The following is a 13635-nucleotide window of genomic DNA, read 5'->3' as shown; positions in this document are numbered from 1 at the left end:
GTCAACATTTATCGAACCTCACAAATAAAATTTTTAGTATTATTTACTAATGTAAAAAGACATTGAATTAATTTTTTAACAAATTAATATGTTAGGAATTGACAAGAAGTTTTACATTTGATAAAAATAGTATACTATAAAATAAGTGACAACACCGGGGACAACACTAATGTCCGATATATTAGGACTTTTTTTTAAATGTCGGGGGGTGTCAAGACATGGAGGACACCCCCCCCCCCCAAAAAAAAAAAAAAAAAAATTAAAAATACGCCACTGCAATGGGTTTACTGGTTTACAGTACAAATACATAATATTTATGTCCACCACAATGAAATTATCATTGACTAAATATGTACCTTAACATTTTATACGATATCATATTCACCCAGTAGTAATTCTCTAACGGTTTTTACAATGACAGATGACACCCTAATAAATTTAGATTCATAAAAATGGTGACAGCCTTAAAACAATTTATGAATTTATGAAAAACCGTTAATTATAACCCTATATTTAAATCGAGAATGAAATTATCTTGGCAAATGTTTTTCTTATAGTTTTTATAGTTTTCACCTGAAATACGGCAGCACAATAAGTTAGTTCGAAGGAACAATAAGCGATTTATCGTGTTGTTGAATTATTTAATTCACGGAATTTCCTTGGGCCGTAAATGCAGATTTCGCCGCAGTAACAGTTTGGTGTCGATTTCGGTAGATGGATTAAAGACGTATTTGGCATTACCTACGGCCCCGCCCGATGGAATGTCGTGCCTAAACAAATGTACGCCAAAGGACAATAAAACAGGCAACATCATATAATATAAAATTATACTGATACAATACATGGCAAGTATAACCAATAATCCGTCGAAATATTTTTATTTATTTTTTTTGCAGACCTTACAAGGGAGCTGTGAAGGTCTTCCCCCTCGACCCTTCCTAACCTACCCTCATATTAACAAAACGTGTTTACAAAATGATTATTACAAAAGCCATATGTTTATTGTATGTACAAAATTCAACAGTTTATTATTATCAATTTTATACGACTATGCATTTTTTTGTTCAGTAATATTAAATATTTAAGAATTACAGAAATAATTTAAATATATTATAATTATCTTTTTTTTTTTCGTTAGTATCGAGAACCGGAGAAGGAACCATGGTGCCAATACTTCTCCTCCGGCCACCATCGTTTATTGATAAAAATTTTTTTATAATTATCTAATATTGTTTGAGAAAAATAATTATAATTTTATTTAGAAAGGCAGTTTACGCCTCTACCATTCATCTATTGGGTGATTGTAAATCGCACCCCTAATAGTACCAAGTGACCTTGAGTTAATCCATGTCTATTTGAAACACAGTAGAATACTGTTAGTGTAAACAATTTATTTTTTTATTATTATTTTCTCAATATGTATTATAATTAAACAAACAAATTTTTTTTTTGATAATTTGATATACTCATCCCTATTTAAAAAAAATATTCATTCATTTTGTAGGTATTATGTATTTAATTAATTTTAACAACACAAGTAATCTCTTTTGGGGGACAGTGACAATTGCTTCCTAGGGGTTCTGGACAATGTTAAACAACTATCATACAAATAATAATTAATGTAGTCTGTACTCGACGTTATTTATTACATAGAAAAATTTTTACCTGAAATGTATTGATTGTAATAATTTACCATTTTTTCACTTCGATGGAAACAATTTACATATGTCTCATCCAACACTATAATAGATGTTTATATTTTACACCAGACCGACACATACTATAGGTGGTCCACCTACCTCGTACAATGTACCCCATTTATCCAATATAATTAACAATTATTAACGGTTTAACTGTTTCCGCGAAATCTAATCTGCTGAAAAGTTCGAAGCTGTGACGCACCTACTTATTTCTAATGTAATGTAAACAGAGTATTGTACACGTAGGTATATAATATTATTATACCTACAACAAAAATATTGATAAAAGAGTGACATCCATTTGACAAATACGCCTATAATTTAACCTATACGTGTACCTAGATGCATTTACATTACGTGACACGATATACATATATGGAGATTATATTGTCAACTGGCGGTAAAAATCGGTTTTTCTTTTGAAGTACCTAGATCCACTATACTTACATAGGTATAAATTTGATAGAAAAAACAAAAAAAAATTTTGAAACGTACTTTATACTAATGCGCTGCTGTATACCTATACAGTATACTATAACCTGTACGTCTAAACAGTGGCGTAATTACGGGGGGGGATTTGGGTGTCGTATCCCCCCCATGACCTTTTTTTTTTAAGATTGATCAACTATATATACCTATGTACTTCATTATCTAATAATATTATAATTATTTTTTTTTTTTATATAAATGTATATATTGAAATCAAATACCTCGGCGAATTAATATTATCATAAATAGCCTATATTTTATACTTTATAGAAATAATACAAAAAAAACAAATCCTTTATGCTAGTCGTACATAAATACATCATACCTAGTTCGTTTTAAATGCAGCCACGCAAGTTTATAAGTATCACTATTGCAATATGAATATGTTTTGTGTAAGTTTTGAGTTTGTTTATGCATTGTGTAGTGGTACAAAAATAAACCACCGAGCAGTAAAGTATTATTTTATCGTGGATCGACGACGATCGAAAGAATATTGTCATATCTGTCCTATCTTATCCTATCCCAATATTTTTCCGTAGTCCTATTGAACTAAAATAAACTTATCGATTTGTACACTTAATCGGAATTTATTCCATGTCTCACGTGTACATAAATATATTACTCTGAATTTTGAAAGGTGCTTATTATAAATACTTTTTATTTTTTTTTAATGGGAGGGGGGTTATAGCCGTATAGGTAAAATGTTAAAATATTTTATCCCCCCCCCCCCCCACAAACATGGCCAAATTACGCCACTGCGTCTAAACACTGTGTGTACTACGTATATATAAGCGCGTAGACTAGTAATATTATAATGTATGAACTATTGTCAATACTTACGTTAAGTAAAAATTAGTGTAATAATATATCGTATAAGTACCTAAGTCGGAGGAAAAAAAATTTAAAACAACCATATAAATACAAGATAAGATTTTGGTGTATTGAAAAAAAAATTATCACTGAATAATATTTACACGGCCAACGGAAATTTGGCAGAATATGTACAATTATGCAAATTTTTGCGATAGCCAATATGCGGCTCTAATGTATGTAGGTAAATCGAATTATGTAAGCGGATATGTAATTATTATATAAATAAATTAAGAAGCAAGCAAATAATTATTTACAAAGGAGTTGCGCTAAATACCGTAAATCACCCGATGATGCACCCGATGCAACCAACGGTAAAAAGCAAACAACCCCTGAAGCAACCGGGATTGTCGTCTTCGTCGTCGTCACCGGCATCGATCCGGACGGCCTGTTCCTGTTCGATATCAGCATTTTTTTGGCAGTCTTGGCATTTTTCGTCATCGTTGTCCGCAGACGACGCTGATGGCTGCGGTGGCGGCGGCGGCGGCGGCGGCGGCGGTGCATCTGGAACCTTCATTCGAAGATGCAAATCTGGCGGCGGCATAAATACTTTTCCGGGCGGGACAGTGGTGTCACAGCGTCTTGTTGGTCCATTGGAGTCGGGATGTGTGTCTTTAATACGCCTAAAACTACGGATTGGCTGATGGAGAGCCGTGAGCAAGTCATTTCCGGAACGCAGTTGCGGCTGTGGTGGAGATGATGATGACGGTTGCTGAATGTTGGCGACGCGGGCGACAGTGAATTGTACCGGGTTTCTTGGTGGTAATGCAGGTGGCCTCGACTGCTGCACAATTTGTTTATTATACATTAAGACGCGGTCACGAACGGAACCCGGTACCGGTGGTACAATTTCCCGTTTCTCAACAATCAGTACTTGAGGGGGTTCCGGGTTGAAACTCACAGTTTTCCCCTGCCGTTTATTGCTGCTCCGCTTTGGTATGGCGTACGTATCCATTCTATTCAAAAATATATTTTAAAATAAATAAAAAATTAGAAATTATAAATTATAAAAACAAAAATTAAGAGTTATCAAATGAAAATCTACCTGTAGCACAGTCCTATACAATAATTTTAACAGTCGGATCAGATGAAACATGCACGTCCGAAGGAAACAGATACTGCAGAACGACTGACAATTAACGCAAACATTCAACAGTGGGTACATGTTATAACGCAGCATGGTCTATTGGTATTTTATCTATCGGACATTGAGACGCCATATACCTGACGACGTTCAATATATCCACTTCCATTATTACAATTTACAACGTCGCATACGGTTGGACATTGTCCGTTATACCATATTCATTACCTACGTTTTGACCTGCTGTGGCAAACACACAGCGAGAGGTAAGGTATATACGAGGCAGGGTACTGATCCTTCTTGACATTTTTTCACTATTGAAAATCGAAATGTGTTTTTATAAAACGTATATACCAATATATATTAGGTATATTAAAATATAGTCCTATTCGGCACCGAGTTAAGCTATATTAAATCATGGGGGTATATTTTAAAGTATCGCCTTCAACTATACGTATATATAGGTGGGAGATGGTAAACTGTGGCAAAATTAACCTTTTTCTAAAAGTCGATATGTAAACTACGGCTAAAAAAAAATTAAGATTATACAATCTGCGGCAAAACCGATAAGATACATTATACAATCTGTGGCAAACCCGATAAGATACATACAAACGACGGCAATTTATTTTATATACCTTCTATGTACATACCTACGTATATACCTATGTATATACCTACCATATACGTATATCGTTTAATTTGTCTTGCGTACAAATTGGTAAGGTAAATCCAAATGTATTTTTAAGATTTAACGAAACACATCGGTAATATCGGTTCCTTTACATTTGATAATACTAGTGGTTTAGAAAATTACAAAATTTGGGTCTATCTAAACTTTACATTGAAGAAGACACAGATGAAGGAAAATTTTTAATTTATATTTTTGGTCTCCCGTTCCTTGACCCTGACGAAGTCGAAGATTGGTTTGTTTTTGATTTAATTGCAGATATGCCATCTAATAATAAAACAGTACAATAATTTTGCGATTATTTAACAGACACTTATATGCAAGACTTATTCCCTCCTTCTTTGTGGGCATAAAAAGAAGAAGTTATAACAAATAATGTACGTGAATCTTTCCATTCAAAATTGAATGCGTATTTTTATCATCATCATCCATCACTATATAAATGTATAGATGCTCTACAGGATATTCAAGTTGACACATATATAAAAATTAGAAGTGTAAAAAAAGGGGTAATACAAAAAAGAAATAAAGCGACAACGCAAAAATACAAATTTATTAACGAACAGCGAAAAATGAAAGAAGATGGACGAATTTCAAGATATGAATTTTTGAAAAAATGTATGTTTTAAGAACAAACGACAAAATGTTAATTAGGTACCTATTGTATTATTATTTTATTTTTTTAATTTAGTTTTTTTTTTTTTGATTATAAGAGCCCTATACGATCTTTTAAATATTTTTTAATAATATTAATAATATTTTTCAATTTTTTTTTTTTTTGATTATAATACGATCATTAAGATCTCTTAAAATAATTTTGAATAATAATAATAATATTTTTCAATTTTGAAAATTGGTTTTTCTTTATTTTTACGCCTAATACTCTAATAGTCTCTAGATAAATAGATGTCATAACTCATATTATACACGATATTTATAGAATTTAGTATATATAAAAGGTATATAAAATTAATTTCCGCAGTTTGTATAATGTATCTTATCAGTTTTGCCGCAGATTGTATAATCTTAATTTTTTTTTTGCCGCAGTTTACATATCGACTTTTAGAAAAAGGTTAATTTTGCCGCAGTTTACATACAGCCATATAGGTTAGATACACATCACAAAAATTAAATATTTTTTCCCCAATTATTTTCCGAAATTACGGTAATTTTAAATTTGTTCACCTTCCGCTCTTATATATATATATATATTAACATTAAAAACAACCTTTGGCATAAAATGAAATTTTCTGGTGTTCAGTGAGTCTAGGGATCAACAAATCAACAATAATCTTAATTAAATGGATACAGACTAGATTTTAATAAAATAATAACTGGATCATGTACATTATAAACGGTAAATAAATACGAAATTCCACAATTATTCAGCTATAAATCGGAAAATATGATATATTTAATTTTATTATGACCTATTCATGTATAACAAAAATAGTTATAGGTATTCCTCTTAAAATATAATATGCGAATGGAAAAAGAGATGAAATCAGTGCAATAGCTACGTCCTTTCCAAAATAAAAGTAAGTACTCGGTTACTTGTGGACTGTAGTTGATGCAATATCGCAATATTACATCCGCGAAGAAACAATAGCAACACAATAAAATTTCAAACGCCGAAAATATGAATGTTTGAATGAATGAATGAATATTTGAATTTTCAATGAATATTTCTAATTAAATTATTGCAATACTTTTATTTTATTTAGCATTTAAAAAATGATCAGCCCTAAAAATTCACCATATTAGGCCATTGACTCATTCCTCCTATTTTGTCTTCACAGTTAACACGTCACTGCCATCGTGAGATATTTCTGTGTAGCACGCGTTTATATATTTTTTTCTCATATTAATAAACATAACTAATTGATAGCTTTTAAATGTGCGGGAAACCCACATTAAAATCTTTTATGGGTTACGAGTTGGTCACCCTTGCTATATAGGCTCTGATGTGTTAGCGGAAAAAATATCTGTATACGTATAATTATTAAATATTTACATATGATGAAACAAACTATTACACTATTAGAATACTATCAACGAGTAATTATTTACTTTTTATTATCAGCGTATTCTTTAAATATCATACAATATTACTATTTTGAGTGTGACTGATGAATAACAATAATAACATCTTCGTAGTGATACGTTTATAATATTAATTTAAAAATAATTTTTAGTTGAAATAATGTAGATCAGTATTTCAGTCTATATGATTATTATTATTATTAACATGCAAAAATGTAATTTTCAAGTTGTAGAAAATGTTTTTTTTGTTTCCAAAAAACCGACAACCATATGGAAGCATTCGTTATTTAAGAGTACGTAACAGTGGTATTTGTCGTCTCCGTCTTACCAGTGTGTAATATAGCAAATTTACGCTCAGAAGAACACTTGTAGCTCCTTTAGTTTAAAAATTACAGTGAATCGACCTATTATGAAATTTGATGGTAAGAATAGATAGAATAGTATCTATGTTTGTACGTTGGTTTTTTACGATAATTAAATTTTTAAGTGAGTTATGAGCATATAATATACAGTACATTAAAAATGCTCATAACTCACTTAAAAATGTAATTATCGTAAAAAACCAACGTACAAACATAGATACTATTCTGTCTATTCTTACCATCAAATTTCATAATAGGTCGATTCACTGTAATTTTTAAACTAAAGGAGCTACAAGTGTTCTGCTGAGCGTAAATTTACTATATTACGCACTGGTAAGACGGAGACAACAAATATCATTGTAACGTACTCTGGTGTCTGTTAGGCGAAGTTACATTGTACATTTATTTACATTTTTTGATAAGATTACTAGGGAAAAACATTAGCTGGAGTTCTAATTATTATTCAAATTGATTTTATTGATGGTACCCAGCGATTTCAATTTAATATTCAGATGAATGAATATAAATACGACGAATCATTATAATTTATGAATTTAAAGTTCCCAAAGAATTTAATTTCACATCCTTATCGACGCAAGGAGTAACTATGTTATAGCAATTGACTTCATTGTCGTAAATTAATAAAAAAAAATGGATCGATTGATACTTAGAGAAGTAAAAAATATTGAATTTTAAAAAATTCAATAGAAAATCTGCGAGATCTTTGAAGTAGTTTTGTATAGATATCTATCTCAAGTATTAGGATATGATAATTTAATACAAATACAATGTTATCAATGTTATTGCTTTATCGTACCTAATAGTTATTATTTTTAGACCATCCATTTTTTGTTATTCCAAAAGTTACACCTATTAAAATTGTCTTAGACGTAGGTTTTTGATAAACCTAAATTATTGATTTATTATATCGACTTGTTATGGTGGGGCGCATGTAAACTCCTCTGATTGCGACCTTTTTAGACCTTTTTTCATGTAAATTCCACCGGTACGTTTATTTTACCTGAAAAAAAAATGTAAACTCCACCGGTACATTTTTTTTACCTGAAAAATTATGACAAGATAGGGAAAATTTGAAGTTGATTTTAGTGAACAACAAACACATGTCACATGCTTCTTATAAAATATACGGAGTGGACGAGCAGAAGTTTGAAACTGATATATTTAAAAAAAATTATAACATACATTAGTTTTTAATTTTTAACTTTGTTTTAAATCTATATATACAAATCAAATATTTCAAACATTTTTTATCAATTTGTTTCGTTATAACTCATTATAAATTAATTGTATAATTATATAGTACCTACATCATAAAAACATTCTATTATTTAAAAATAGTAATATTTAGTCATAATTTTTTACTAATGTATTTTTTGAGAATTTTTATGTATCTAAATTAAATTTCAAGCAAGTAGTTTTTGAGTTGTTTAACTGTGAGTACTAAAGATAATAATATGTCTATGGTAATAGGATATAAGGATTAGACAATTTGAACAAATCAGTAATGACTAATAATATTAATAAAAAGGGAATACTACATTTAATATTATTAAATATAATAGTTTTTATTTTTTTTTAAATCATTTTTAAAGAAATTAATTATGCTTAATGAAAACATTTTAAAAACTAAAAAATTACTTTTTAGAATTTTGATTTACATACATCATAATTTTCAGGAAAATCATTTGCTAAATAATTGTACTAAGCAGGGGGTTGTTATTTGAAAAATAGCTAGAAGTTTGCTTCACCATAGGACACTCCTTAAGTAGTACAACAAATATCAGATGTTTTTAAATATAGTCTTTAGGTATAAGTTAAAAATTCAAAAAATCAAAATTTGAATACATGTAGGTACTATTAAGCGGAAAAATTGGGGCAAGCTTAATCGCCTTATATACTGTGTACTTGTAACCTCTCAATTGAATTGCCGGTCATAAAAGTAATAGATATTATGAACATTATTACATTATTACATTTATAATAGATGTAAACTGAAAAAACAATATTTTTTGGTTTTTTTTCTAGAAACATTTTTTTAATAAGACTTGAGAACTATAATTTATTTTTCTAATACTCCCCTAAGTATCCCTTATCAGTTTAGTGGACAGATTTATACATATGTAAATGTATTTATTTTTACTACCAAAAATAGGATACATAAATCAGTTAATTTGTGATAAATTTTTATTTAAAATATATTTTTTTTTAAATGTAACATTACAAATTGTATAGTATATTAAATAATAATACCGTTGAACTGTGCAAGTACAATGTGTACACTGAACACCAAATGAGCCAGGTTAAAGATATTCCGTCCAAACATTTTGGTGATTTATACACACCGTTATCTAAGTTGTTTTTTACATAGTTATATATTTATATTTAATAAATTTTTTACAAGTTAATTATGTTTTTTCTCAATTATTTTTATATAATACTATAATAACCATTTTTTCTGTTTGAACCAACAACGCCAAGGGAAAAGCTTTTGCATTACTGCCGTGGGCCGTGGGGTACTATGATAACTTAAATTAATAGCACTTAACTACATATTTCATTTTAATTATAATATGACCATATTATTTACATATATTTATTTTTGCCATAATTGCATATAAATCTGTTTCCTACTAATAACATTAATGTAGGCTATACAATAATGCTAGGTAATTACAGTTATGACTTGAGATAATTGTTAAATACAACTTGAAACATTCTCAGTTATTTTAAATCATTAAGTAAATGCAATTCATACCAATTTAATATTTGTTTTATTTATATTATATGGCCATGACGTTGTGTATTTTAAAAAGAAAAACTTCTAAGCAACGATTAATACAATGTTATTTTAAATTTGATAACATTTTAAAATTAATTTCTAGTAGTTTTGCTTATCCCTAATATTAACACCTAATAATCTTATATTCTTATTATACCTATATAAGTATTGAAATAAATTAAAATATTATAATGTCATATTAATATTACATTAGGTACTATATAGGTGTATAAAAACTAATTATGATTTACAAATAAATGTACAAATGCAATATATTTTAAATTTCTAATACAACAATTGCAGTATATATGCAACAATGATAGTGCAAATTGATCAGCCTGACTATTAAATAATAGACATTATTATTATTTTACAAAACTTTCCAAGAAATCTCATTCTTGCAGATAAACTCGTCAAATTTTTTCAAATTGCTAACAGGCAAAATTACATTTTCTACAAAATTGAGTTCTTTTTTTGCAAGGATCCTTTCATATTATAATAAATAGAATTTAGAATCGTTATTTATTTGATTCGTCATTTGTCAATGCATTAAAATTAAATTTAACCATTTCAGTGAACTACTAAATGAAGATACTCAACATTTTTGTTATAAGACTTGAGTACAATTTTTTTTCATAATTTTTGTATAATTAGCGCCAGGTTATCTTTCAGGCATGAGTAGGTACTTAACTACTTATTGGCTGTCACACACACACATATATATTAAATATATACATAAAACTAGATAGCTGACTTGGAAATAATTAAGCATATAACAGAGATTTTAACACATAAATAAAATAAAGACATCTTACCTAGTTAGAATATAATATAATTTATGTAGAAGTACAAATTAATTAACAATATTAAAAACACAGACGAAAATATTTGAAACATAACTTCATTTTATCAAAAACCAATTTTCGTCGTTATTTTGAACTGTCATCATCAGAATCCAATGAAAATACGATTAACCGTTTGGAGGTAACAATTTATAACATGACCTCCAAATATAACCGTTATATTTTCTTATCTATAACTAATTTATCTCCTTATCCTATCATTTTGGAATATAAAGCAGAGATTACCACCGAAGATCGCTCCCTAATAATATCGCGTTGAGGTATTAAATTAAAATTCATATTAAATACTTAAGTCTATAATACCTTTAAACTGCAACAAAATCAAACTTTTATGTCAACGCAATCGAAAGAAATAATAACAATTTAAGTTGCATATTTTCAAACTCGCGGCTACTTGCGGGGGAATCAAAACCTATAGGGTACTTCAAGTCGATTTAGAATCTCGAAATTCGGCATGAAGCAATGTTTTATCGCACATATAACAGAAAAATTCCGAAAACCTTAAATTTTTAGTTAGATCACACATATTTTTTTTTTTCAAATAATTTTAAACTTCTAATCCTTTTCCTCACGAACGCGTAGACATATCAAGTTGAAACTCATATTAAATACTTAAGTCTAACTACAAATCTGGTTCAAATTTAATTCTTAATTAACATTTTTGTACCAGATTTCTAAATAGTGACTAAAAAACTGTAAATAAATAACTTTGATAAACAAGCTTGCCCTTGTTATATTATAAAATAAATGATAGATGTTAATATAAAATGAAGGATAACTGGAACGATAAAGATACCTTTGTCATTAATTTATGATCCTCCAGCTTTCCATATTTTGACGTTATAAATTTCATTTTGCAATAAAAATACCATAACTATGACTCGATTGTGGTGATGGGTGAACCTTTACTTATATACCTACAGGTTTGTACGGAACCCTCGGTGCGCGAGTCCAACTCGCACTTGACCGGTTTTTATTAAGAGTGAGGATTGTATTGACTTTATTTTACATTATGTTTTTTATAAAATTTTGCGTAAAATAATTAATAAGAATTGTTACAACTTAAGAAAAATAAGATTATTTACCTATATATTTTAATATTAATCAAAGCATTGCATTTTTTATTTTTTACTAAGAGAATTTTGTTGATTTTGTTTTATTCTTTTATACCATGATAATGTATGTTATAAAAATTATAATTTGTTATTATTTTATTTTAAATGGTTAAAGCTCTAACACTACATACGTTTTTAGCCTGATTTATCTTAATATTTAATTACAAATTACAAGTAACATTGTTTTAGTTACATTATATTGGTAAATGGTTTCGAAATTTATTTAACATTGAAATAAAATAAAAATAATATATCCAAAATACCGGGTAAATGTCCTGGTTATTTACTCTAAATTTATTTATCGGGTATTTACCCATCAATACTGTGGCGTTACTGTCTAGTCTGTTTTTATAGAGTGATATTTTATGTTTACATATCAACATCCTATAAACATAAAATATAATAATATCTCAACGCCTGAGAAATATTTTTCGTAAAGTATTTCAACTTTGCAAGTATAATAATTGTATGATGTTATAATTTTTCTAACAATGTTTTTTTTTTATTATTATTCAACAATTTGAACAATGTTATGCATTAACATATAGCTACAATTATCTACTATAGCCCAGCAACATTTTATTGATTTTTTATATGACATTTGATTACTTAAGAGGACGTCTCACGGAATCGTGTAGACATACCACGCTCAAGAGATAGCACTGTTAGCCTCTGTTGCGGCCGGTCGTAATTTTTCACGATTTTCTTATAATACATACTTTACGCGTTCAACGAATATTGCATGGTTACTGAGTGGTTTTATTGTAAGAATACCTAGGAACAAAATTGTAAATGAGATTCATATCTGGTTCCGTAAAAACCCTGATTTTTGATATCTGTAAAACTTCGTATACTATTTCATGTTTAATTCTGCCTTATTTTCATAGATTTTTCGATTTTTTTTTTAGGACTTAAAATTTAAAAAATTTAAAATCGGGCTTCTTAATATCCTTTTCAATTTTGTTCTTACAATAAAACCACTCGGTAACCCATATTCTATGAACGCAATAACATGTTTTTAAAGGAAATTTTTCACGCACATATTTTAATGAGACGTCCTCTTAAAAACCCCTAACTCTTAGGATTTAATAACACTGTATTGACTTTTTAATGATACTATTTACTATTATAATAGATAAATTACCTAACATTGAAAAAAATATATTGGCGTTTTGGAGTTGTGGCAAAAATCCCATTGAATTAGCTGACTAAGAAAAAAAATGAATTAATAACATAAACACTATCATGTAAAGCTACTGAATTTGTTGGGTTACCTAAGTCTGATGATGACATTGAATATTTCAAAACAACAGAATTAAAGCAATTTATAAAAAATTTTGTTATATACTTAGTAATAATTGCTGTATGAATTTTACTATTTTCAAATGTGCTGAAATCAATATTAGTTATTATTTAATGAAAAAATTTAGTATCTACTGATTATGTTACCTTATACAATTATAATTTTTTATTTTTAAATAAAAAAGGGCAATGCCAATAAAAGAAATTTTGCCAATTGAACCAATAAGAACTGCCTATCAGCATTCATCTGGTTACAATAAAAGATGAACATAAAAATAGTCTAAAGAAGGTAATACCAGTCAATTTTAAAATCTCA

At 28.6% G+C, this 13635-nt stretch overlaps 1 protein-coding gene across 2 annotated transcripts; it reads right to left on the bottom strand.

Moving 5' to 3' along the window:
- Positions 1 to 3154: 3154 nt before the first annotated feature.
- LOC149062344 (uncharacterized) lies at positions 3155 to 10925 on the bottom strand. 2 transcript variants are annotated; one of them, XM_089216564.1, is made up of 2 exons: positions 10855 to 10925; positions 3155 to 4015 (listed from the first exon to the last, which is right to left on the bottom strand). In XM_089216564.1, exon 2 carries the CDS (start codon positions 4012 to 4014, stop codon positions 3343 to 3345), a length of 672 nt encoding a protein of 223 aa, XP_089072690.1. In that variant the 5' UTR covers position 4015; positions 10855 to 10925; the 3' UTR covers positions 3155 to 3342. The 2 variants fall into 2 exon arrangements, with proteins under 2 accessions (XP_089072690.1, XP_089072689.1); XM_089216563.1 differs by lacking the exon at positions 10855 to 10925 and adding an exon at positions 4105 to 5359.
- Positions 10926 to 13635: the final 2710 nt, after the last annotated feature.

The sequence above is a fragment of the Diuraphis noxia genome, unplaced genomic scaffold (assembly GCF_037042655.1).
Source record: "Diuraphis noxia isolate RWA-SAM2 unplaced genomic scaffold, SU_Dnox_SAM2 contig0001, whole genome shotgun sequence".
Classification (NCBI taxonomy): Eukaryota; Metazoa; Arthropoda; class Insecta; order Hemiptera; family Aphididae; genus Diuraphis; species Diuraphis noxia.
Note: the sequence above shows the minus strand (reverse complement) of the source record. Positions and strands in the feature narration are given on the sequence as shown.

Bases quoted from the DNA above. Each gene is read 5' to 3' on its own strand.
- LOC149062344 (XM_089216564.1), bottom strand. From the start codon at position 4,014: ATGGATACGTACGCCATACCAAAGCGGAGCAGCAATAAACGGCAGGGG.